The following is a 27,989-nucleotide window of genomic DNA, read 5'->3' on the forward strand; positions in this document are numbered from 1 at the left end:
AGATTCATAGAGATGGGGATGTTCCCCAGAAGTTACCTCCCCCCCAAAACAGGATAAGAAACATGCAATAGTCTGATTGGCTGGCTGGTTTCATGTGGAGAAAGACAGACAGGGTGATGTGTTCACTGACTTACACCGTCCTCTCCACTCCAGGAATGCCCTTATCTCCATGTAAGTTTGCATGATAATGAAGCCAATATTGACATGTGGCAATAAAAAATTCAAAATTAAGGATCCAGAACATGATCATTAAGTGGGTAATTCAAGTCCAGTGCCATTAGCTCTGTCTGCAACCTCTAATGATATCACGCTGAGCAGAGACGATGGAGCCGCTTCCACTTGTCACAGACGTTGACGAAATCGACATATTCGTGATGAGTTTCTGAGTCACTTTCCCCTGATATTTCGAGTCACATCTCAACACTCGAGGTTTGAGGTCAGAGCACCTAAAGAGCCTTTGCAAAGCCTCCAAAATCTTGCCAAGTTCTGATGTCATATTTGCTTTCTGCAAATATGGCCAGCGACAAGTTACTGAAAACTTTAACAGATTTTGGTAGGATGAGCAGAAGAAGCAGTAGTTGAAATAAGAGATTAACTACATGTGTAGCTCTATGGACTTGTCAACATCGCAGCCTCAAGGTTTGACTACTTTTGCCTATACCGTATTTGAGCTAAACTAATACCTACATTCTACCTAAATCTACCCACTTGAAGATGCACCATCACAGAAAGCAAAATGGATGTATTTAATTAGTCTGAAATAACAGAATCTCTTTATCAGACGTATACATCTCCAATGAAAGTAATTTTGGCTAGCAAATCTACTACCATCAAGAGTCTCTCTCTTTGTTCTGTTTTGTTTTGTATTTACTGTGAAACTGTTGAGGTCATGACAAAATGCACTAGTTTTGGGGTCAATGGTCTTTGCCTGTGTAAGGAACAAATCCTGTTTGGCTCTCAAGACACATGTTCTCTCTCTCTCCCACCTCTTAGCGAAGTTCCTCTCTCCTCGAGTTATCTGTTCCGCCATCCAAATCAATCTCTGGAATCAATTCCACAGAGGGGGTACTATCATCACCCATTATTTCTTTACCGGACGACCCTGTAACAAGAATCATTCTTGTTGGGTGAGTGATTGAGGTCACGTGATGGGCATTCATACATAAGCCAATGAGTGAGGGTTGCGCTGCAACCCTAACATCATTGCTCGCACCAATTCTTGAAACCTTGTCTTCCTTTTTACCCACGCCGATGAAAATCGGCAGGGGGTTATGTAAAGGGTTCCGTATGTTTGTTTGTTTGTTTGTTTGTTTGTTTGTTTTTTTGTTTGTTTTTTTGTTTGTTTGTTTGTTTGTTTGTTTGTTTGTATGTTTGTTTGTTTGTTTGTTTGTTTGTTTGTTTGTGTACAAGATAACAAGAGAACGGGTAAACGGATTTGCACGAAATGTTCAGGGAATGTTTGGATAATGACAGGAAAGAATCGATTAGATTTTGGTGATAATCGGTTGACCCTTGCAAATTCTGTGTGACCTTGAAGTTTTGACCCCATGGTATAGTGACCATTCCGAAAATTTCCCGTTTCTCACTTTGCGATTTTCCGCTACCATACGAAGACATAAACTCCCCAACGATCCGACTTCGCTGCTCAAATGTTCGTAAGAATTCCGAAATTTACGTTTAGGCCTATTTGAGGGACTATGTCCTTCTAGATTTATGAAAGTTCGTTCTCCGTCATCACAAACTGGCCCGTATTTTGATGATTTTTCAAATCAACATTGATTGTTTTTTTCGTTGGAGGAGCATTTTGCTCGGTCGCAGTCACACTGCACGATATGCGCGCTCAATGTCAATGCGTGTGCAAGGCCGCTGAAAATGCATCGCGCTCTACACTGTTGGTGCAAAATTGCACCGGGGACGTTGCGGCGCTCGTTGGTGGGCTAATACTGGTGCAGTAGACATTTGCATTCAACCCTTGCATTGAATAATTCCCGTAGACACTAATCATAGGGGTAATTGCCTAGGGGGTACGTAAATTTTGTTTTTCTTTTTTGCTTTTGTGGATACCATCAAAGATCGTACACTCATACGACCTTTGATATTTGATGATTTTTCAAATTAACATTGATTGTTTTTTTTCGTTGGAGGAGCATTTTGCTCGGTCGCAGTCACACTGCACGATATGCGTGCTCAATGTCAATGCGTGTGCAAGGCCGCTGAAAATGCATCGCGCTCTACACTGTTGGTGCAAAATTGCACCGGGGACGTTGCGGCGCTCGTTGGTGGCCGAATACTGGTGCAGTAGACATTTGCATTCAACCCTTGCATTGAATAATTCCCGTAGACACTAATCATAGGGGTAATTGCCTAGGGGGTACGTAAATTTTGTTTTTCTTTTTTGCTTTTGTGGATACCATCAAAGATCGTACACTCATACGACCTTTGATATCATCACACTCTCGGCTTGCTATAATCAAAATATCCCGCAAGAAAACGGCGTATTTCTCGATTTTTAGCGCTTTTTCCGCGACCCGTCGCGTAGACAATACTCTTAAAACTGGACTTAATTCGCGCGCGCTTGGAAAAGTTCCGATTCTGCACTTTTGACGGTGGAATTTGGGATTTTCGATGGATTTTTGGAGGAGACTTAAGGACTTTCCTGTACGTGAATGAGTGTTAATACCGTATGTGTAATTATGTGATTTGCGTGTGATGTGACTGTAGAACCAAAGATCGTACACTTCAGTGTACGATCTTTGGTAGAACTCACTGGCTGGTGATAAAGCACACTGGCAATTAAGTGGCCGAATTCTGGTAGATGACCGAATGCACATTATGTTTACCCCGACTTTGTACTTAGGCGTGGGTCTGCCGCCTTTGACGGCCCCTCTCTAGTTTTCTTTTTTTTTTGTTAACATTTGAACTGTCTGAGTGGAAAAACAGAGATTTTTTCTTTTAAAGCCTGGTTTGGATTATAATAGCCCCCAACTATACAAGTACAGTCTATTTCTAGTTTTGAATGTATTAAAAAAAGAATCAGTTGAAAAAGTGTGAAATTCAGATGCTGGTTCAAAATACACTTTTTTTTAAAATGTCTGAACACACCAAGTATATACTGGAGCAGAAATTTGTTTCGATCCTTAGGCATCAATTCTGTGCCACTCAGTTCTGTATTCCATCTCTCTTGCAGCACATTCATATTTGAATTACTGAGATATTCAATAGGCCTACTGTAGTAATTTGTCGGCACTATTCTCACTGGCAAAATACCACAGTAATAGATACCAAGGTAATTCACTTGCTACTGTTTTCATTCACAAAATACCACGGTACTTCTGGTACGCACTGTGCATGTGCGTACATCCTACGGATACAAACAAAGGAAGTGTGTTGGGTTGTGTGAGAAATACATTGCAGTACAATCACTAGCATTTCATGGCACAATCCACACTCAGATCTGGCATGCATATTTTTTGCAAACTTTGAATTACACCCTAAACACCACAACATTTCATGAAGCATAATGTGGTGTATGCATTCACATTGCAAAAATTTGAATTGCATAAATTGTACCATGGCAACTGTATTTTGATTTTTGTATAAGTTATGTTTTGAAACGGAAATAAATGAATGAATGAATGAATGAATGAATGAATGAATGAATGAATGAATAAATGAATGAATGAAATGCCACAGTATTTCACCGTCAACATGAATGCACCTTTACAGGTTATCCTCTGATACTGGTATGTTTATCCATTGTTACCCTTGAACCCCCACCCCCACATAATTCCACTAGATACATGGTAATAGGGCATCAGTGTAAAGGGGAATCAAAGTTTGGCTCCAACTACTGAAACAAATCCATGGTAGGAAATGAGACAAATTTCTGTAATTTCCTTCTATTTTCTTTTCATGGTCTTCTATTTGCTCATCCAAAGTCACAATAAAAGGGCTTTCTTCAAATGTCACATTTTGATTCAGTGACGTATGATCTCAAAACTTGATATCTGGGAGACAATACATTTACAACTAAAAATGAGTGAAGGAGGCCATTAAAGAAAGGACAAATTAAAGCTTAAACTCATGGAATGAATGAACATAAGACACATTATTTACAATGAATATTGTGCTGCAGCTGCAATCTGCACTTTAAAGGGATGGTACAGTTTTGGTTGAGATGGGGCTTCAGGTTTCTAATGTTTTTTGATAATTTTTTGAGATAATGAGATACCTCTTATGAAATAAGAAAGAGCATATAATTCTGAAAGTATTGCAAAATCTATCTGATAAAAACTGGGTTTGAAATGGCTGGCATATCCAAAACAGAGCCATCCAAAGAAAAGGTGGGACCCATCTTTTATTAGGATCGCTCTGTTTTACTTTGTTTTTTGATACCTAAGCCATTTCTAAACCGATTTTCATCAATTTAGATCAAATAAACTTTGAATTCTTCTTGGAATCTTATGCTCTTTAACATTTCATCAAGTGGTTTCTAAGTATCTCACAAAAAGTTAAAAGCAGAATCCTCACCTCAACCAATACTATACCATCCCTTTAAAATGGAAAATAAAAATGGGAAGACTTGAACCAAAAATGAAGCATTTCGACTTTTTCTACCCATGATGGCACACAGCAAATCCTCTCAAGACAGTTGCCTTAATTTCCCCTGGCATTTAAACACATTTTGTCATAAATAAAATAGCCCACCTGAAATGTTAATATAGCCACAGATTCAATTTTATGGACAAGATCCTGAAAATAGAGCTCACTTATTGAATTAAATGGAATTTCTGTCTGGAAAAACAAAGTCAAGCATCCCAGTGGTGTTTTAGACAGATTCTGAATCTTGGAAAGTTTGGGGTCTTTTCTGGAACAAACATAAATCTACTTGGCCAGACCATCATCACATCAGTGGAAAGCAATTGTAATGTACATCCTATACAGGAGAAAGATTAGATACAGAGTTTAATTCATCACATTGCATAGAAACAAAAAATAAATGTACAAGGATTTGCCAATTTCAGAAAGACAAAGGAACTTAAATCTTCTACAATGTGTTGTCAATTTAAGAACTAGCCACAAATTAAGCAAATAAAAGGCTTTTACATATTCTACAATAACAGGAACAAATAACATGAGGATTCTTTACGATACCAAATGAAAAATTTACTATGAATATCAAAATATATATATATAAAGGGAAAAATACCACAGTTCTGGGACTTATTTGCTTAAAGACTTATTTGTGATCTCTCCTCACTTACATCACAGTTGATCTGAAGAAAAATGTCTACTTCTACATCACCATGTGTGACCTTTGCTAATTCCTGCCATTCTAAACACTCTATTCTGCTTTTGCCATAGAGAAATGGAAGATATGTGATTAAGCATTTCAATATCACAATGAACTGGATATTGTAATCCTTTGAACCACATAGGAGATTAAATGATAACCTCCACTGGACTCATTTTTCTCTAATCTCCCCCAGGGGGAGGGGAAATAAATTCTCTCAGTGGTGTTTTAAACTTTCCAAATCAGAAATGAATATCAATGATCACTGCTTACAAAAGAAAATTACATTATTGTTATAAAATGTAGTTGTGATGAAAAAAAGAATAGGATCCTATCATTTTCTAACTGCACTGTAATTTTTCTATGAATCAAATTCTCATCTCACACTTCTTTTATTGAATGACTTCCATTTGGCATATTGAATCATTTAGCTACTAATGTTCTTACGAAGACACACTTTCCTCTTCTCTTTTTCCCCCTGCATTTCAAATTGAAATATCATGGATAGGTCTGTAAACCTTGAACAGACAGACATGTTTGTTTATACACTAGAACTCTCATGTTCCACTTTCAGGGAAAGGTGAACAGAAACAGATGTTGAAAAAATACTGGAATAGCTTGTGAAAACATGCTGCCAGCAGTGGTTGATCTGCGGCATCTTTTGGAGGCTCGGCTTTCCAAAACAACCAGATCTCAACCTGGAAACTCTCTTCTGTACAGCTTCTGATCATCTGCGTATCATCTTGGGAGATTAATATTAAACAGGGCTCAGAAGTGTCTTTCACACACACCCAGACAAAGGCTTTTTAAGTCTTGCATCCAGGATGCAAAAATCATGAAATTCACATGTGGACACACACATACACACCAAAAAAAAAAAAAATCTGCGAGGTGATCAGTATCATGATGCAAAAATCGATCCCATTTGATTTGTTTTTTTTAAACATCATGATAATTTGTCCTGAGTGTGAAGAGTATGACACTTTGATGGGGGTGGGACATTCTAGTCATTGTTGATATTTTTTGTTAACATTTGTTTGTGATAATTTTACCTGGGCAGAATGTGTGAACTGTTTAAAATAAACTTAAATTTTGCATTGCAATGCAATAACTGTTAATTTCTGTGTGTGAATGCAACTAGATAGAACAATTATGCCTGAATTGACCCCATTCAGATCCAAATATGAATGAATTCAGATTAATAAAGTGATGGGATGCTTGGTGCAGTACCTGGCATTAAAACATCTCCATGTGGCAATATCAAAATAAATTTCATTAATGAAGAAACTCATTATATTTTCATCACAGTCGCTGTTAACATATTTCAAATTTTCTTCGACTGAGTTGAAGGAGGACCTTTGTTATAAAGGGCTTTTTCAATATCATCCGAAAGAATCCATCGTCTTTACACACACAGTAATACGAGAAATGTGGAATTGAACTGAACTGAATCAGTCTTGGAGGATTAAATCCACTGGGCATGTCTAGACAGAATATTCAATTTTCAAAATGTAGTCAAACTCTTGAACTGAAGGAGGCCAAATGGGCTTTGATATGATTATATTCAAAATTCAGTTTGTAGATATATCTTACGAAAAGAGTCCTCCAGTAGAATGCTTACCCAAACTTAAAGGACAAGTTCACCTTCATAGACATGTGGGCTGAGTGAATGCATCAATTTTAGTAGAACACATCAGTGAGAGTTTGAGCAAAATCGGACAACCCGTTAAAAAGTTATGAATTTTTGAAGTTTCTGCTCAGTCACGGCTGGATGAAAAGACTACTATAGCTTGTTATGTCACATGAGTATAAACGATATAAAGAAAGACTAAAGAAAATTCAACATATTTCCATTTTTCTCACATAACAAAAGAACACTCGACTTCTCTCTTTCAGAAGGCAGAGGGAATGATATTACCCTTAACATACGTCAGTAGGAAGTCGAAAAAATGTGCACTTTATTCAAAAAGTAAAGTTTTGTGAAATTCTCTTTCTATTTTCCTTATATAGTTGTACGCATGTGACATCATACACTGTAGCAGTCTTCTCTTCCAGCAGTGACTGCGCAGATACTTAAAATATTCGTAACTTTTGAACGGATTGTCCAATTTTCCTCAAACTTTACTGATGTGTTCTACTAATATTGCTGCATTCTCTCAATCTAAAATGTATATGAAGGTGGACTTGTCCTTTAAAATCTTTTTCATCATAAAGTGATCTTTGGTTCTACAATCAAGTCAAGCTAACTGAAAGGAAGTATGAAAACTATGATTTCAAAAGACAAAACCCCCGAAAGAAACATCTTGGGGACATTTAGAGAGATTATTATCATTCCAAGACATATGATCAGAACTAGGAGAAGGGGAAGAGTCTTAACTGGTGTGAATTCCCAGCAACAAATGACATTTGGTGGATATTAGGTTTCTTCAAACCGTAAATTGTAAAAGGAAGGGTGAAAAAACAATATGAAGCTCAAGGTTCTTTTAAAGTATTACAGTGCTTAGGGTAACTGTCTCATCTGAGAGTAATAAACTTTTTGCCACTTCCCATGTGTTAATAGCGCAAACTACTTTTTTCTTCTTCTCGGAACAGAAAAGAAAACGTGAGATCACTGCCCTGCTTTCATATTTCCGCTCCCTCATAGATAGCGCTATTTTCTGTCGCTATCAATTTGAGCCGAGGGAGAGAGTTAAGAAACAGACGAATGACATCCACTTTGACAGAAACTCCTGGATGATATTACAACAATAAAGATGGGAGATGGTTCTCATTGGCAGGAAAGAAGTTGGCCAGACTTGTCTTTACTTGAAAGAGATGAGCGGGAGACGGATGTAGGGAGAAAAAGAGATGGGACGTGTTGTGTCCATAGGGACTGCGAATCCTAGAATGCTTGGATGCTGGATGTGGGTTGAAGGGTCAATAAAGCTAACAATGGGAGAGGATAAAAAAAAAATACATCATTTTATCGTTCATGTCTGCCTCACTCCACATCCCCAGCTGGCTCCCTTGAAGATGATTTACCTTCTCCAAATCCATTCGCTTTGAGTCCCAAATTTTCAGACGGAGGGTGGTAAATTGGCTCAATTGCATGTACTCTGCGCACCGAAGTCTGCACAGCAGACACAAAATTCTGACCTTCTCAAGTTTGACAAAATGCATGTACTAACAAGGAGGTCTGGTCACAAGACTAAATGCAGAACCAGAGAGAAAATGGAATAATTGAATAATAATCAAGATATATGTACAATTATGTACAGTAATGAATTCCCAGAATCTGCTTGAAGTGCAATATTATTGCAGTGCAACTTGACTAATTATAGTAAAACCATACAAACAAAAAGGTACATGTTTCATCTTAATTTGAGATAAAACAAGAAAGTTGTGGAAATGTAAAACTCTTACAACAAAGTGCAAACCTCACATGAAACTCAGATGAAGTGATGATGTCATTGTCTTGCAAAATCTCCCATTATTTTACAAAATTAATGTCATACAAAAGTCACGCTATTTGGGGGGATCCACAAACAGCTAGAGCCCAGCACTATATGGCTAAAAGCTCAAAATCATCATGCTCACCCACAGTTTGCAGCCAATTAGTGAGTCTGTTAATCACGATTGATAATTGGGTGTCTATGCAAAGCACCTGGTCTCGAGTTCTGATTATCAAAATTTATCAGAAGGGTTAATGAATTATTAGAAATAATATTAGGATTGGTGTGTTTAAACTACATCTCTTGTCCTGCAGAATAAAGTTATATTAATATCATTTTATACCCTAATTCCAAGAAATAATTACACCCTCACTCTTTAAATAAAGAACATCATCTCCAAATTAAATCAAGATTAAACCTGTCACGATAAACATGAGATGAGTCTTAATTCATTTGTCATCTCTTCCTGGGCAGATTGCGGTCAAGAGCTGAATGAGGCTTAACTCAACTGTATTTTGTCAAGGTTCCCATCTAAGACCCATCAAGATGAGCAGGTTTTCAATTAGGCCCCTACCCATGATCTGTTTGGAATATCATTTGCCATCAATCACCTGACAAATGTAAGTTTTGGCAGCTGTGGTGCTGAACTTAGGCCAAAAAATAGAAAGTAAAGAAAAAAAACTCAGTGTTGAAATAAAAACATCAAACCAACTTTTTCTTGAATCCCAATGCACATTTTGAGACAGGAAAAAGATAATTCCCTTGAAGTGCGATCATAATGAACGCTGCTGTTCATTCTCTGTTTAAAGTATGTTACAGTTTTGTGGTGATGTACCAAAAATGTCTGCATTAATCACTTCTGGTTTGAGAGAACGCGCTGTGAACATAGCACATCAAATGCCAGACGATATGATGATGTGAATAACCAGCGGCTTTGTAATGAAGTGTACCTAGATAGCACGCTACATGTCTGTGGTGAAATGACTACTACTGTATACGCTGTTATTTTTGTGTACAGATATTTTCGCGAATGACAAGGTCACAGACATTTTCGCAAGATGCTGTTTTCGTGAATTGACACCGACGCTTACGTTAATGCTCTATCAACAAAGCGCATGGAGGCATTTTCGCGTGTTGTTAAATTCGCGATCCAACTGTGAATTGCGAAATTTGCGAAAATAACAGCTTGTACAGTAGTACATTCTGACTGTATCACTTAACACATTGTAACATGGTCGGCTCTGTCTGAAGTATGGCAATATTTGAATTTTGTAGGGAATTGATTAATATGTGGGCATGCTGAAAAATGTGGAAGGCTTAGACAAGTCTCTCAGTGTATGTTTTTATTTAGAAAGATGAATGAAATACAAATACTTGAAGGACAAGTTCACCTTCATATACATGTGGATTGAGTGAATGCAGCAATATTAGTAGAACACATCAGTGAAAATTTGGGGAAAATCGGACAATCCGTTCAAAAGTTATGAATTTTTAAAGTATTTGTGCAGTCACTGCTGGATGAGAAGACTACTATAGTGTATGATGTCATATGCGTACAACCATATAAAGAAAATAAAAAGAAAATTTCACAAAACTTTACTTTTTGAATGAAGTGCACATTTCTTCGACTTGTTACTGACATATGTTAAGGGTAATATCATTCCCCCTGCCTTCTGAAAGAGAGAAGTCAGGTGTTCTTTTGTTATGTGAGAAAAGTGAGAATATGTTGAATTTTCTTTATTCTTTCTTTATATCGTTGTACTCATGTGACATCACAAGCTATAGTAGTCTTCTCATCCAGCCTTGAGTGAGCCGAAACTTCAAAAATTCATAACTTTTGAACGGATTGTCCGATTTTCCTCAAACTCTCAATGATGTGCTCTACTAATATTGCTGCATTCACTCAACCCACATGTCTATGAAGGTGAACTTGTCCTTTAATTTGAATTATGCTGGATAGGGGCATTTTTTTTCTGTGACACAGAGCAGGCATTTTACTCCTACACTGTAAAAACATCGGTGTTAGATTTAACACCATGGGTGTTAAATCTAACACCGATCAAACTTCAATAGAGGACCACACCCACAGGTGTAGAAAATGCACTGTGATAGTGTTGAAAAGTGTTCACCTGACACTTTGTGGTGTTAATTTGACACTGTACTGGTGTTAATTCAAAAATGACACCACATGGTGCTGATTTGATATTTGTTGGTGTTAATATCAATGGTTTAATACCCGTCCAGCTTCAATAAGAGACCACACCAGCTGGTGTTACTGTGGTGTAAATTTATTTTCACATTTTTTCAAAAATCTAGTATTTTAATGTAAAATTCTTGATCGTCTTGTTTAAATTAAAAATCAACAAGAAGTGCAGTTACTAAGAAACTCTTCAAAAAACAGTTTTATGATTGGAAATGACACCCGGAGGTGTTAATTTAACACCATAAATGAGCACCGAAAATTTAACACCAGCTCGGTGTTCACTATTTAACACCGGACTTTTTGCAGTGTATAATAAGCTGAATAGAAAGCACAATATCGATGTGTATGTGCTGTTTTAAAAAGTCATGCAGTGCAGTCATGATTAATCTACCGAGTTGCACAAAATATGCTATGCTGTAAAAGATTCAACGACTAAAGCAAGAGAGGATAGGTTATATTACCAGAGCAAAAAGAAAATATTAGACCCTGCAAAGTGATGAAAATTTAGACAGTGGTGAATCTGTGTAACAATAAGGGTAGAGGTATATGGGTTCTACAGTCATGATACAGGAACAGTACAATTTTTTTTTCATAAAATCCACTCAAAAAAAAAAATCATGTTTTCATCTAACGTGCGTAGCAATGGCAAAGCTATGAGCACTGATGATTTAGCAAAAACAACAGGAGAAGATACACTGCTCAAATCTTTATAGTCTCCAGGGCACTTTGTTGTACACAAAAAAAAAAAAAAAAACAAAATGACATCATTCAAGGATCACTCTATTTGTGTAATATCATGTGAAGTATATAAAATGACAAACAACTTTCTCACACCTGTGTTTAAGAGTTGTGACATACTGGTACCGGAGGATTGAAACCTATCTCCCAGACCAATCAGTATAGCATTTGCAGCATCACTTTGCTTCAAGAGAAAGCGAAGAAATGCTGGACGATATCAATGAACACAGGATGGACCGATGTGGGGGAAATGGGATGAGAATGATGAAGATAATAACATGACCATTAAGAAGACAAAAGAATGATGAAGCATGCAGGAGTACGGAGAAAAGGGATGATACTGCAATGTAGAGGTCATCCCGAAATGCAGTCTCTCTGCATAGAACAGGTAGTGACAATCCATTTCTTCATGTTCTCTTGTTGAGAGATTATTTGAGTGGCACTTTTCAAAAGTCTTGAGCTGCACAAGATGTTCTCAAGCATGTTCCTTTGGAAAGGCACAGTGATTCCAGGTAATGAGTATTTGAGGACACTGTACAATGTTTTCATTACAAAGAATGACTCTTCAGTTAGAGACACCTTACAATTTCATTGGCGAATGACAGACAAGTTTTCTGGGGGTTTGTTATGCAATCAGTCACCTGTTTGAAACTTGATGCAAGTGATAGATGTACACACCTATAAAATTTACATCATGTCACTGCATGTGACATCAGCTTGCTGTTCCTGCTTAAAACTTTAATTTGCAAGCTTTTATATTTATAAGCAAATACTTGAATTCACACTCATTGTGTATAACTTGAGGTGATACACATGAATATCATTCATTCTAAATTGTTCTGGAAGCAGTATTTTGTCAGTCGCCAAGATCGTCACTTGAGACACATTTTAAATTTCTTTCATGCAATTTCACTTCATTTATTTTCATTTCCCATAAAAATTTAGGTTGCAACTAGACATTGACATATACATAGTATCAAGTTGATTAATTCACAGAAATCACATAGGCCCTATTATATGCTTTTAGCTGTCTCAGAATAAAACAGAAAAATAAAGATGTTCTACCAGAAAGAACCCCTGGAGGACCTAGGGTATTTTTGCTAATTTTCCACTCTTCCAAACTTTTTTGTGTAATACATTTGTCCACTGTTTTTATTTATCGAACTGTTGCTTTTACTCATCAAACTTTCATATGGGACAAAATCCCCCTTTTGATGTGCATGGTGGTAGGGGTTACCAGCAAATTTGCCCACTAGCCCTAGGCAACTAAAGCTCATTGTTGGACAACTGGGGGGTGTTTCATCAACGTTTGTCGGCGCTGACAACTTGAATCACCATAGTAACAGTCAGTGACCAGAGCATCTCAGCCAATCAAAACCAAGGATCTTACTGAAATTGGTCAGCGCTGACAGTTGTCGGCGCTGACAAGCGTTGATGAAACACCCCCCTGAAATGAATGGGCACCTACTGCCTATCCAAGTATGGGGCCCTTACCTCAATGTCTCTCTGGTTAAATGGAAATAATTATCTTTTGCAATGTCCTGGGCCATGGTTGCTGATATTCTCACAGATGGTCACTGAAACCAGCAAACCAGCATTACCATCTTGTAAAGAAGGAGCACTATATTGTTCTAGATAGTTACACCTGTCATAAGTAGACCAGTATCCATCTTAAAAACTGAAATAAGTTACCAGTGGAGCTAAAATTTTCATTTTCTGAGTGATGCCTAATCACGATAATTCTGAAACTTAAAATCTTTAAAATCTTTATATCTCTTTCTTTGAGCTCTATTCCTTGAAGTTATCACACTATCAGGGTGACATACAATGCACTACAGCACTGACAGATATCCATAAGCACAATTCCTTCCAGAAACCATCTTCAAGATTCTGTAAAGTGATTTTGATTATGAGCCAAAAACCATCAAAGCCAAGGAGATTAGTAGGTCTTTTTTTATAGAAACAGGCAGACCTTCAATGAAGTGACACAGTGTTTGTGGATCTACATCTGTCCTTGTCACCTGAAAGTATCTTCTTTTTCTTAGTTCCAATACATAATGACTGCATGGCTACATGTATGACTCTACCGTCAATGTCAGGTAGACTAAAGGGTGAGAACAAAACAAAGTTTAAAAAATATTTTGAAGGGCACCAAGATTTGATTAGTTTGCTCGTTACCTGCACAGAGCAGCCGAAACGAAAACCACCGAGGTGTGAATCACATCACTGAGATAGCACAAAATGAAATTTGCAATCACCACCCACAAGAAGGAGCTACCTTACAACAAGCCTGCCCTCACAAGGTGGGTCGACATGTCCCCAGGTCCAAGGGAGAGGGACCGACGACGTAGCGAAGAGGTGCTGAAATACCTGACCGTGGAATGGCCATTGACAGAGATCATTACTAGGGTGTTTTCCTTTCTCCTGCCTCCTATTCCCATATGTCCAGGCAGAGGTATTTTTAGGATCGATCCAATGCAAGAAAAAAAAATGTCTTTCAGGTGAGTCTCCAGGATTAATCTCCTCATTCTAAATTTGGTTGGAAAAGAAATTGTGAAGCAATTAAGAACTGAGAGGAGGCATCCTATTTGGGGTTAAAAAGAGGTCACCCAATGAAAGATGATTTTGTCTTGTTGAAGCATGAACAAGGAAAATTTCAGTGTTTCATAACTTTCAAGATGACTAGAAATTAAACTCCTAGAAGTGTCTTTATTTACACACACACACACACACACACACACACACAGACATATCATGAATATATTTTTTTTTTTTGCGAAGCCACACTTATCACACAAAATCTTCAGTAAAAAAGCTTACAAGATTTTTATTTTATTAGAACAAGGAATCATGAAAATTATTTGTAGTTGAATCTGTCTAAGCTGCCAAAAGCCTAATTCAAAACATACATATATGAATGATATGCAGTTTTTCTTTTGAATGATACATTAATATCAAATTATCTTGCAATTTGATGAATTATACAAAAAATAGTAATTTCTTTGGCAATGAATTCAGAAAAATACCTGCATGTCCATAGAGGATACGTAGAATTTATCAATCATAAATTCTCTACCTATATACTTACAGTTATCAATAAATATTTACTTGTACTGAGGTGCAAAAATGTCTTCACATTTTGCTAAGCAAAAGAGGAAAGGTACTCTTTAATACCATTTTACCCATCATTTTTTATAATGGTTGAACTCATGCCAGAGATGTGATTGTCTAACTGAGTCTTCCTTCCTCCTGCTGACACAACCACCAGTGAGACTCTTTCCTCCACCTAGTTTCCAGGGATGAACAAGATACGTGCTTGTCACCCCAGAGGCAGAGATACATCCGCATCTCACAAGCGTCTTGTCCCCCCCCCCCCCCCACTCGCCATATCACGTAAACACATATCCCAAAACAAAGTAAAACAAAGTGGTCCTAATAAAAAAATGTGACCCTCCTTTTACATGGACCTCTTTTTTATATTTCAGCCACTTTCAAAACCAGATTTTCCTCTTAGAATTGGTATGCTCTTTCATTTTTCATATAAGTGGTTTTTAATCTATCTTGCAAAATGTCAAAATCTGAATCTCCATCTCAACCAAAACTATACCATCCCCCAGACCTAAATTTAGTCCGTTTAAATTTCCTTCCTTGACTGAATAGAGTAAGACCTATCAACATCCACTGCCCCTTTGCACGAAAGTAACCTAGATTGCAATGCTTTAAGCATTTAATTATTTTCTTTCTTTGAATAGTGAGACATAGATACTTATGGATCTATATTGTATTACAATAATGTACAATACAGTATAAAACTTTAGAGGCAAATATGTAATTCTGAGTTTTATGAAAACATGAAAAAGTTTTTGATTCAACAACTTTCTCAAAGGCTCTCTCATGGCGATGAAACTTTCACTGTTATTGTTGCTACAATGTACTTAACACTTTAGGCAAAGTTGATGCAAATATTCATCAGAGTTTAACTTCAATTTTGCTAGAAGGCATAGTACAGGGTAAGGCTGAGTGCCTTTAACATTCTTTAAAAAGAACTGTTAATGTTGTTAGGGAGGGGGGAAATTGAGTGGCTGGCTCACAAAAGTTCTGAAAACATCTAACAAATTTAACGATGTACGAAGAAAGATTAATGAGGAAAGCATAGACCTATTGTTTTCAAGAGTTTCATATGTATCTCAGGAGAGCTTGAATAGTTCTCCTTTTACCAAAGACAAATTCATCAATTCATCAGTACCAATGGATGTACTCCTAAAGGAAGATAAAAGTTGAACGCATTTAAGATGTTCACATAGCATTCCCTTTCACTGTGGTCAAGGGGTCAACGAACTGACCTCATGTCTTTTGTGGGTTGAACTTTCAGGCACAGCATGACTGCACATTACTCCATGGAAATTACTCATTTTATTAACGGCCAGGAAAAGTGGCTCAGTTTAACAAGCAAAGGGTCACCTCAGTCTAACAAGTTAGAAATCCATGTAGCCTTCACTAGCACGCTCCCTAATCTCACTAATACCAGGCCTTGCCCACATGTAAGTTCAGTGGCCAGTCCTGTCAAGTGGGATGCTGCAAAGACGAAAGAGTACCATCTCACAACTTGTTTTTTTCATGGAACAAGTTTAAAAGGTGAAAAAATCTTTCAAGAGCCCTTTCTATACCTGTGCATGTGTGAATGTTATGCAGACAAACATATGTAAAACTGCTCTTTCACATCCTCTGTTCTCCCCCTTCACTGTTCTCCCAGTTCTCCGATCCCGTCTCCACCGCCCCCTACTTCCACCTAGTCACCACCACTCCCTCTTCCACAAGAATGTCTTATCAGGTGCCAAAATCACCTGACATGCTCAGACAGAAAGGGTCACTGACCTCTGACAGATAGGCAAGCTGCATTGAAAACAGAGAGAGAAAGAAAAACGCCAGCAGGTGCAAAAACAAAAAAGAAAAAAAAGAGCGTCTGACCGCCAGCCATCCTTGCAGCGACCCCTCATCATCACCCGTCAGTGATCATATCTGGTTCTCCTGCGAGCAACCTTTCCTTGATGAGATGGAATCTGCTTCCTGTTGATCTTACCAGCCGATGAACTTCAAGGGATAACATATGGCTGGTGCTAATCAAACAGGACCTCTTTCAAACCATTCCCTCCTCTTATTACCTCAAGACCCTCGACTCATTGGCGGCTAATTAATTGAGAGTGAGAAAGATGTGCTGTGAGATAATCTAGCTCTAGTTTCTTTGAAGTTCTGCACAAGAATGGTCCAGATGATTGATACACAAACTACTTATTTGCTGCAGACAATAATGTGTACACTATAGACTTAACATGGCTTCTGAAAGGAATATATCTGCTTGGTTTTACCAGGAGTCTGTGTCATTCGTCAGTTCTCAAACTCACTGCTACTATGTAACTTACACAGTGAGCTTGAACTCGTACAGCAGAAGTCTACCCATGGGGCAACATACAACGGCAGAGCTTTTCAGATAAGAGTCACCCACTGAATCAGCCTTTTTATAAGCACAAGGGCAGGTGATTTTTTGCTCAAATTTTCATCTGCATTTCAGCAGTATTTGCACAGGACATTTAGACTGAGAAATTGCAACAGATGCACTGGTTGAAAATGGTCCTGACTGAATGGGGTATAAGTTTCAAAACTTTCTGATACAAAATTCCTGTCACCCATTCCAATAGCAAATGTCACTGTGTTTTCTACCTAGCCATCATACCAAGACTGTATTCATGTGCAAGGAGTCGACTCTACATCACACAAGAGAATGACTGATGTTAATGCAATATTTCCTCCTGAGCTTCATGTGCTCTGATTTTGTCCTTTTTATTTCTTTTAATACGTCTGCTTGTTTCTGGCTCTCAGACGGACCTCCCGAAAGTCATGTCTGCCCTGACCTGGGGGTGGGTTAAGAATAGAAATGTGCTTCCAGGGTAGGGAATGTGGTACATGGGTGGAGTCTGACAAATACTAGAATGTGGGGGTGAAGAGGGAAAGGGGGATAAGGAGATGGCATATCATGTGACATATTACCATGACAACCTTTTTGTCATTTCTGATCATGAATTTGTTTCAGCTTCTCTTTCTTGTTTAATTAAATTTAGAAAGGTGTCAGGCATGCAGGAGATAATCTTACACATTATGTACACTATGCCACTTTACCAAACCATGGCCATATACTTCAGAAAAAGCCTACAAGCTCTCTTTATTTATAATCATTTCAAAACATTGAAATGAGGACAGAAGAAAGGGTTCAACTCTTAAGGTTCCAGCAAATATCAGAATAGATGTTTTAAAGCCAGACAACCTAACTTTAATGCTCACCTAATGGGTTACATAGTGTATGAGGTGTGATATATAAGGTTTGATATGCCTAGGTATATGACTCTTCTTGTGTGGTTTGTATTTGGATGAGCGTGTGCATGTGTGTGTGTGTGTGTGTGTGTGTGTCTTCATGGGAGAAGGTAGTAGATGATGATGATGTTCCTGTTTGACAGCCAAGCCTCCAGGATATATAGCTCTTCCAACTTCACTTGTATCTGGAGAATTGGCAGTGGTGATGGATTTGTGTTCCCTCAGCACCTACCGCAAACTTCGAAGTTTCAGAGGTGCACACACAGAAGTCTGCTCTGAAATATGTATGTGAGGAGGTAATTTCTTAAAGAAAAGCACTTACTTTACAGTATTTTATTTCAGACAAGATGTAAAGAAAATGACTTGGTACAACTTGCCAAGGTGCCTTATATCACCCAGGACAATGCACCTCAACCATTATGCTCCACTGTCTTCAGAAACCAATGAATGTGGTGAGGAATCCATCTCAGAAAATCTCTTGGGAACTTTGCTGTTCCTTTCAAACCCACTTAAAAAAGAGGACATCACATGCAATGAGTAAGGATTATTATCTAAGCACAAGGTTTTGGGATCAAACATTTGTGATCAAACTGACAAATAATATTCAATGAAAGACTTATTCCAGCATTAGACTTATGGATCTTTCTCTCTGTTGTGATATTTTGTGGACTCGTCTTTCATGATATTTTCATTGATTTCTTCCAGTCTTGCTCCTCAACACAGTTGAGAATAATTGGGAAATTAATGATGGGATTTTGTGCAATCCCTAAAGTTACTGTTGATTACAGATATACAAAACTAAGATTTTGTTATAAAAGTGAGGATCTGTCATCTGTATGTTTGCCAATAATTCAAACAAGAAGTTGACTATGATACCAGCTTGGTGTTTCTTTTTCTACAGGAGGAATGTGACATTATGTATATAATTATGTTCTAAAAGAAAATTGCAACAAAAAGTCTGCTAAATTGGTTAAAATGGACCCATGAACCATACTAGCAATAATAAAAAAGTACCACTCTGCAAATAAGTAATGACCTTTGACCTTTAGAATGATATTTTTCTTTACACAACAAGCAGACTGAGTGCAATCTCAATCTGGAGCACACACGGGGTAGCAAGAGGGCATGTGCTCTGTACACACATACACACAGAGAGATCTAATACTGGTCATTGGTCACATGTGATTGTAATCTACGCCACCAGATTACTTTATGATGTGTCGCGCTGCAACCTATTTGGAAACATGAGAGAGCGCACACATATATTGGCTGATAAGATGGTAGACTCATTGTGCTGTAGCCATTCTAATTCTGGAATCATCATGAACTAAATTCCAGAATGTTTGTCTGCTCCTAAAACAATCTGGTCAACACTATCAACTGCCATCATTAAAAAAAAATGAAAAAAAATGATGGAAATTAGATGAATGCATCAAAGATGGCGTAAAGTTATCAAAACACCATCTGAATTGCTTGACATTTGCCATGCTGGAAGTACATATCAGTTTGTTGGTTTGATAAGTTTGTGATTAAAAGTTAAGTGTGAATGGAACCCCAGAAGCAATCAGGGCTAGTTCTGACATGTTTATTAGTTTACTGATACTAACTTATTGTCATTCCCCGCCTGCCCGGTCTGGTCTATCGACTGATAGCCTGACCAGCTGCTCACGCCTTCTGCGTTGCCAATTTAGTTAGACGCAAACACGTGAGCATACCCAACCGTCATAGAAGACAAAATTCAATTTTCAAGCTATCTATTTCAGAGTAATTGGCTCATTGCAGGTCATTTTGTCTCTAGAACCTGCTGCCAAAATGATCTCCTTAAAGGTCTGACTTTGTGAGGATTCAATTCAATTTTGTTTTAATATAGGTTAACTGTGATGTTACTCTTTAATGTTACTCAATAATGCTCATTACAGCTTTTCTAGAACATCACTATGTTAACACAGTGAATCCATTATCATGTTGCCAAAGGGCACCTTAGATCTAACTGGGAAATATCTAACATCATTAAAAACAGGAAACTTCTAATTCAACATTACTGGCTTGATGCAAAATACGATCAATATCATTTTAAAGCAACCTAGCCAGCTTTTGAAATTGGTCATTTACAAAAGGTTTTTTTTTTCCTCTCTCTTCAAATTAATGAAATTCTTGCATCGGAGTTGTTTTTATTGCAACTGACAGACAAATTGCCCAACATCAACGTAAATAAGCACTGAATTGATCAGTGTTTGAAAGTAGCAACCATGACAAAAGAAATCATGGGCAAGCATACTCAAGCAGGATTTGAACCTACGATCTCCTGATCACTGGACAGCCATCCTATCCACTAGACCAACAAGCTTCCGCCTATCAGCCAGTGCCTGTTCTTATCCTTACAGCATGCGGCGGGTACAGCATATTTATTCCAGTTGCAATATAATTGTATGTACATGTATGCCCATTATTTTTATCGTGGTACTACTAAACACTGATTGATATAGAGTTTATTTACGTTGATGTAGGACAATTTGTTAATCAACTGCAGCTTTGTTTTTGATTTTTTTTTCAACCAGATTCAGTGATGGAATGTTGATGAAACTTTCTATTCAGCTCCACACAGACTGAGTGGTTGAAAGTTACAGCTTCCAGTCAGCATGGATAAATTGAATGAGAATACTCAATTCAAGTGTTAACTCTACATCTACTGAAGATAATACACCACCTATGGTGGAAAATGAAAATCACCATTTATAACCATTGCTACACTAATATATGATATACCTTGCATGATATCTAAGGAATTGAACACTCAGCAATAGCAACAAAAATGCTACAGTACTGTATTGAAATTAATATGACTGCCATTTTTACAAATTCAACATCAGAATTTTCAAAGGGCTAGCTATGATTGTTGGTTTAAGTTAAACAAGAATGCAATTTAATGGTTTTTACATATAAACCTGTCAAGGTGTCGAATGCGATCATTTCATATCCTCATCATAATCTGGAATGACACAGTTATGGTTATGGATGTTGCTGCAGGGGAAACACAATATGAGTTTTGTTACATGCAATTTTAAACAGAAGCAATATATTTGTGAGAGCTGCAGTGATATCAAAATTGTTACATCTTATAATTCTTATGTCACCTTTTCACCCATAAACATCAAATCAATAAAACATTCAGTTTTCACTTACCTATTCCATTGGCATTCATTCCACATCAGATGAGAGCAAAGCACATGAAAGAGAGAGAGAGAAAAAGAGAACAAAGATTCACTCGATTAGTTATCGCCATCAGCATGGACAAACTTGAGCTTATGAGAAATTATTCTTATGGTAAACTTTGCGAGGAAATACAAAGGTTCTTCATATCCTAACTTGAGAGTACTTGGCTTGAGACAGAAAGTCTTAAAATTGTTCTTCTCATAGGAAAGAACAGCAAAAATTATGCCTTGGCAGTGATGAATTATGTGTATCATTCTCCACAGGTTCATCAATATTCCATCTCTCTGATGTGGAGAGAGCAAAACCAAACATTTCAAGGTGCGTCACCTGTGAGACAAAGAAGGCTTTCATACTTAGAAAAAAACTCGTATTTCAACATATTTACAGTTTAGAAGCACATTTCATCACTTTATGAGCAATATCTGTCAGTTTGAAAGCAAACTTCAATCATGTTTCCAAAAAAAAAAAAATGCTTATCAAAATATGTTTGGACAATAATTATAGTCAAGAGAGGTGTTTTAAATTCAAGTTTTTCTGGGTGCACATTAGTAATTTGAACCGGCCATGTTTGACATCTACAGTTAAACCAAGACTGAGGAGGTGATTCAGCATGGCCTAATAATATTTACCTCCTTTTTATACTGTTTGCAAATGTGACCTTGCACCACAAAATGTTGCCAGGTGTTTTTTCTTCTTCTTTTTTTTAATAGCTATGGGGAACTTCTGAAGAATAGATTCTAAGCTGTAAGATATGTAAATCATCAAATTTAGAGGTTTCAAACCCAGAAAAATAAATGATGGAACATCAAACATGCACAGACAGTTCTTAAAGGCACAATTTACCATTTGCAGATGAAACAAAAACCTAGCATTAGTGCTTAAGACAGGTCTAAAATGTGAGTTAGGGATGGAAACAACCACTGTAAAAATATGAATCGATGTTAAGTATTGTTAAATACACAAAATGTGAACAACAGTTATTAATAAAAATGTTTCCAGACTAAACCATCTACAGTTATGGTTTATTGAGAAAAATACTGATATCTCCTTATATTGTAGGCTTTATTGCAAAAATCTTATATGGTAGGATTTTGTTGATACAACAGACCTACACATATGCATCAAATGTGATTATCTTGAAAAAAAAAAATTAATAGACAAGGGGCTAAAAGTAAGGGTCTATTTAAGTTCACTGAGTCACCCTAAATATGTGCAGAACAAAAAGGGTGTTTATAATGCCATGGCAATTATGGTGAAGGAATTATAACATTAAGATTTAAACTTTCTTCAAAAATTAAAGACAAAAAAACCACTTTGATCATGATTACATTTACGTATGAAAACTCCTGCTTAGTTTAAAGCTTCTGTGAAGGGCTTGCACGAACACTTTTACACAGTCATGGGGGAAAATGGGGAAAGTTGACTTCAGACAGAAAATGAAAATGCTTCTACAAAAAATGTAGTGTTTAACTTCATGATTCTAAACTTCAAACTAACATATAGAAAGAAGATAACTCTGTCGAAAAATACCAAATCAGCTTGGGTTTATCTAAACTAAACATGTTTAGGTCTACTGGAAAACCAACCTATGTCACTTTTTTTGTGGGGTTTGTAATGTGCAGCGTCCTGTGTATGGGTTTACTATATTGCGTGTGAGCATAAGAGAGTTTGCTTAACAGGCCTAGGAATTTATGACTCAGCTGTTGCATGGCATGTCGCTTGGAGTTAGTATGCAGCCAGGAGACTGACTTTCATGTCTGAACACTCCATCACACTAAACATATTCAGAAACATCGTAACAAATGAGTTGGTTTGTAAGTGTGAAACTCCTCATTGTATTACAGTGCATCAGAAAGCATGGGTTAGCTAGCAACAGCTCTCACCTTCGCTCTTCTTGTCCCTGCCCTATGGAAGTGAATCACTCGTTCACACCTGCCACCGTATTTACCACCCTGCCTCATTCACACACTGCATGCACTGCAAACCAGCACTTACACACCTGTGCGGTTGCCATGACAACCGCAGACAGGAAATTCACCGGATTGAGCCACACTATGTTCACAAATCCGCCATGAGATCTAACAAAACAGTTGAGCAGAAATGACATCAAAATTGTGAAAGACGAGACATCCACCTGCACTAAGTTGAACCACTCAATATTATAATGTGAGGTATGTGTAATGTCACCTCATGCTTTACGCATATGATATTCAGACCATTTCATATTATGCATTCATATGTTATGCATTCATTCATAATATGCATATGATATTCAGATCACTGTTTTTGTGAAAATATACAAAACTTTGAATACTTCCACAGAATTCCAATTCTTTAACCTGATCTGAAAGAAACTTTGACCAGTCTACATAATTAACTTTTCTCCTGCTGTGCATTTTTACCATAACCTTAAGATGTGAGTCAGGTTTTGAGCCTTTTCTTTTCAGTGGCAGATCCAGGAGGGGGTGCACTGGGTGCACCCCCCTATTTTTTTGTTAAAACAAAAGAAATAAAAAGAAAAATGGGGGTGTGTGTGCCCCCCTTTAATTTTGTGAAGGCCCCCACCCCCTTGTGCAGAATTCCTCGCTCAAAAGTCCCATCCTTAGAAAGAGGCAATGACCAATCGATCAATCGAGGGGGTCTTAGGAAGAAGGCGGGTACACGTCCGACACCACCCATTTCTCGCAAGCTCGTGGTCAGTGACTCAGAAGTCTGTGTGATTTGACCAGCTCCTCTGACTGACTGTTCAAACCTGAACTCTCTCTCACTTCGAACTAAGCTTATACACCTATCTCTTCAAAACATTGCTGCCATGGACATATGATAGAGACCTAAAAAGGGACTCTGTGAACTTTGTATGACTAGTGTTACAAGGTTACTTCAAAGAAGGGTTTCCATGGTAAAAGTTATCTATTTTCAATCAATCATTCCTGTTTTGTGCACATATGAAATATCTCTGGAAATGTCAGGTCTGAATATATTACATAAATGTGCTTGATACCACCGGCCAAACCATAGCACTGTCTGCATTTTGCCATAAACAGAATACTGCATCATACAAAAACAAAAATAAGGTTGTTACAATGAAGCTTCACAAAAGCATCACTCATTGTATTTGTATGATTTTTTTTTTTACATGACTGCTACAGTTGCTAAGAGGGTTGGAGAATAGAGGTCATTTTATGAACTAGATTTCTATTCAAGTCCCTGCTATGTGCACCAACTGTTCTGTTTGGCAGCATGAAGTTACAGGAGCACTTTTGTCACTGCATGGCCCCTACTCCAGCTGACTTATAAAGAGTACAAACTGTCAAAGGGTACCCAGCCTCTGAAGGGTATTCTCTGGACACTGAAAGCAAAGCTTTAGGCCTATTCACACACATTGAATATGCATGACTTAAATCATGATTCAAATCAAGTTTTTGTCCTTTTCGCTCCCTTGTTCAAACATACACAAGCAAAAACAAAACAAAACAAAAGCACAAACAATTGTGACCTCAATTGCACTGGTACAAGAATAAAAAGTGTAACCTGAATTGCACTAATCAAAGTGAGGCCAAACTGCACATGCACGAGTTTAACCTGACTTTGGCACAACTGTTCCTAAGTGTGAAAAATGTGCCTTGCATGATGGGATAATGTGCAAGTGCAATTTCGTTCATCACATACTTCACACTACAAATAATTCCAACTGTTTTGGAAACGTCACAGTTCTAATGATGCATTGATCATGATTCGAATCTCACTAATAGTCATGATTGTCACGTTCAAACACATGAAAAAGATTCAAATCACAATGCAAATAATCACACAACTAATGGTGGATGTGTGAATGGGCCTATTTCAAAGCCAAGAGCTCCAAAGTCACAAGTCAGAGGATTGGAGATCACTTCTTTGGCTGGAGAAAGGCTGACCCGTCTGTTGTTACCTGTCTCACAAGAGATTAATGGTCTGCCCGTAGCATGGTCACTCATGCATCCTTGACCTCTGGCTACTGAGAGTGTCAAGGGTAGGTGTCTGGCTAGAGACCAGCTTATGGACATGGGGCAAAATATCATCAGAAATATTTATTTCCTTCAGGGTTGCAGGTATCATGTAGGCCTTTAAGATTCCCACCAATTTGGCTCCAATTGATAAACTAGAATGAAAATTGCTTGTGTTTTACTCCTACTGAACTGAAACAACTTCCAAATTTGGGAATGATGGCAACATTGCTGAAGTCAGACAAAACTCATGAGCGGTCAAGAACGTATACATTTTTAAGTAACAGAAAAGAAAGAGCTGTTCACATCAGGACTAACTCACCCACACATCAATAGGTGAATTGATTTCCTTGAAACACACCTGTGATCCCATTGGATTGATTGCTTTGATAGATATGTCTCCGAAGAACCCATATATTCTGTTGTCATCCAACTCCCCATCCCCACCCTATTCACCCATGACCAGAAGTCATCTGCTTAGAAAGGCTACAATGCTACCGATAAAGCATAACATGACCAAGAGTTCAATTCTACATACTATTTTTAAGTTTATTTTAGTGAAAACAAGGAAAAGTAGAAATTACGCGGTGCGTAATATATGTCCCCGCCGGAAGTAGCATTTTGTAGCAAAATGTGCAATATAGGTAAAAAAATCAAGGTCAAAGGTCAAAGAAGTCAAAGGTCAAAATTCTGTGTAAAAGTTTTGAAGCCCTCACCTAGTGCCATCACATAAAGCAAACGGAATCGAAATCGGGTTAGAAATGGCGAAGGAGTAGCATTTTATAGCCAATGTACAATACAGGTCAAAAATCAAGGTCAAAGGTCAAAGAAGGCAAAGGTCAAAATTCTGTGTAAAGATTTGAAGCCCTCACCTAGTGCCATCACATAAAGCAAACGGAATCGAAATCGGGTTAGAAATGGCGAAGGAGTAGCATTTTGTAGCCAATGTACAATACAGGTCAAAAATCAAGGTCAAAGGTCAAAGAAGGCAAAGGTCAAAATTCTGTGTAGAAGTTTTGAAGCCCTCACCTAGTGCCATCACATAAAGCAAATGGAATCGAAATCAGGTTAGAAATGGCGAAGGAGTAGCATTTTGTAGCAAAATGTACAATATAGGTCAAAAATCAAGGTCAAAGGTCAAAGAAGGCAAAGGTCAAAATTCTGTGTAGAAGTTTTGAAGCCCTCACCTAGTGCCATCACATAAAGCAAACGGAATCGAAATCGGGTTAGAAATGGCGAAGGAGTAGCATTTTGTAGCAAAATGTACAATATAGGTCAAAAATCAAGGTCAAAGGTCAAAGAAGGCAAAGGTCAAAATTCTGTGTAGAAGTTTTGAAGCCCTCACCTAGTGCCATCACATAAAGCAAATGGAATCGAAATCGGGTTAGAAATGGCGAAGGAGTAGCATTTTGTAGCAAAATGTACAATATAGGTAAAAAATCAAGGTCAAAGGTCAAAGAAGGCAAAGGTCAAAATTCTGTGTACAAGTTTTGAAGCCCTCACCTAGTGCCATCATATAAAGCAAACGGAATCGAAATCGGGTTAGAAATGGCGAAGGAGTAGCATTTTGTAGCAAAATGTACAATATAGGTCAAAGGTCAAGGTCAAAGGTCACGACTGAAATTCTGTGTAGAAGTTTCAAAGCTCCCATGTAGTGCTATCATATAAAGCAAACAGAATCAAAATTGGCTCATAAATGACAGAGAAGTAGCAAATTGAAGATTTTGATCACACACGGACGCACACACGGACACACGGACGGACACACGGACGGACGGACGGATGGACACACACACGTACGGAGCCCGTTTCATAGTCCCCTGCTCGAACTCGTTCGGCGGGGACAAAAAGTGAAATCAGACAAACAGGATTGCATTCAAAGCTTTACCAAATTCAGACTCAACATATAAAAGTTATGGACTTTTTATGTTTCACATAATTTCCAATAGTGATATTGCTTGAAAATGTATGCCAGTTAGCCGAGGTGATGATACCCGTATGTGTATCATCTAACAATTCTCCCACTGGTTTGTGTATAAAATCATCACAAAACACCTTGTTTTCAGTTGTTAATAACACAATAATTTCCCTCTTAAAGTGCATTAGTATTCATTGTACTGCGGCAAAATCTAACAAAAAAGTTTGTCTTTCAATTTTATGTCAAAAAATAGTTTTTAAAAATCTGTGTATAGGTCAATAGGAAACTTGTGAGGTCATGACATCATTGGCTTACATGGTTGCTACATGTACTAATATCATTCTGATTACATATGAAACTTTAAGATTCCATTACTTTCTTATTTTATAGCTGCTTCAATGGAGGATTGTATGTTCTTATTTCATATCTGATTTGCCGAATAATTTGCCATAGTGTGTGTGTGTTGTTGTTTTTTTTTCATTTTACCTTTTTTTTTTCTTCAAACCAACATGACATTGATATCAAGTTGCACTTCCAAGCCAATAAAGCACGCATACCAGTGGGTAAGTCATGATTCAATCTGCCTTGAAACACAACTGACTCTGTCATTCCTTTTCCATTTCAACAATGCACTAACAAACTGACAGGAAATATTAATATTTGTTAGTGACAAGATGAAATTTGATACCGGCAGAGAGATTTGCAGGGGGCAGAAGTAAACACACATGCCCCAGAATACAAGGCTTTGGAAAGTTCACAAGGAAATGATCCATTATCCAATACAGGGAATTCCAGGGCAAATTTCAATCTCTGGAGCTAGAGAGGAAACCCGTGGTGCTGAACA

General features: G+C 37.6%; 1 protein-coding gene across 2 annotated transcripts in view; it reads right to left on the reverse strand.

Annotated features, from left to right (window-relative positions):
• The window catches only part of LOC139743879 (uncharacterized), a 159,187-nt gene that overhangs the window by 44,368 nt on the left and 86,830 nt on the right, over window positions 1–27,989 (reverse strand). Inside the window, exon 3 of one of the 2 annotated variants that reach the window (XM_071654343.1) lies at window positions 21,144–21,214. The exons of the other annotated variant lie outside the window; for it this stretch is intronic. Coding sequence (XP_071510444.1) covers window positions 21,207–21,214 — 8 coding nt within the window. The 3' untranslated portion in view covers window positions 21,144–21,206. Of the gene's footprint in view, window positions 1–21,143; window positions 21,215–27,989 lie in introns of those variants that run through there. 2 annotated transcript variants of the gene reach the window in all.

Source organism: Diadema antillarum, unplaced genomic scaffold (assembly GCF_040938485.1).
Source record: "Diadema antillarum isolate AM-2024a unplaced genomic scaffold, OU_Dant_1.0 seq00001118_RagTag, whole genome shotgun sequence".
In the NCBI taxonomy this organism is placed as follows: domain Eukaryota; kingdom Metazoa; phylum Echinodermata; class Echinoidea; order Diadematoida; family Diadematidae; genus Diadema; species Diadema antillarum.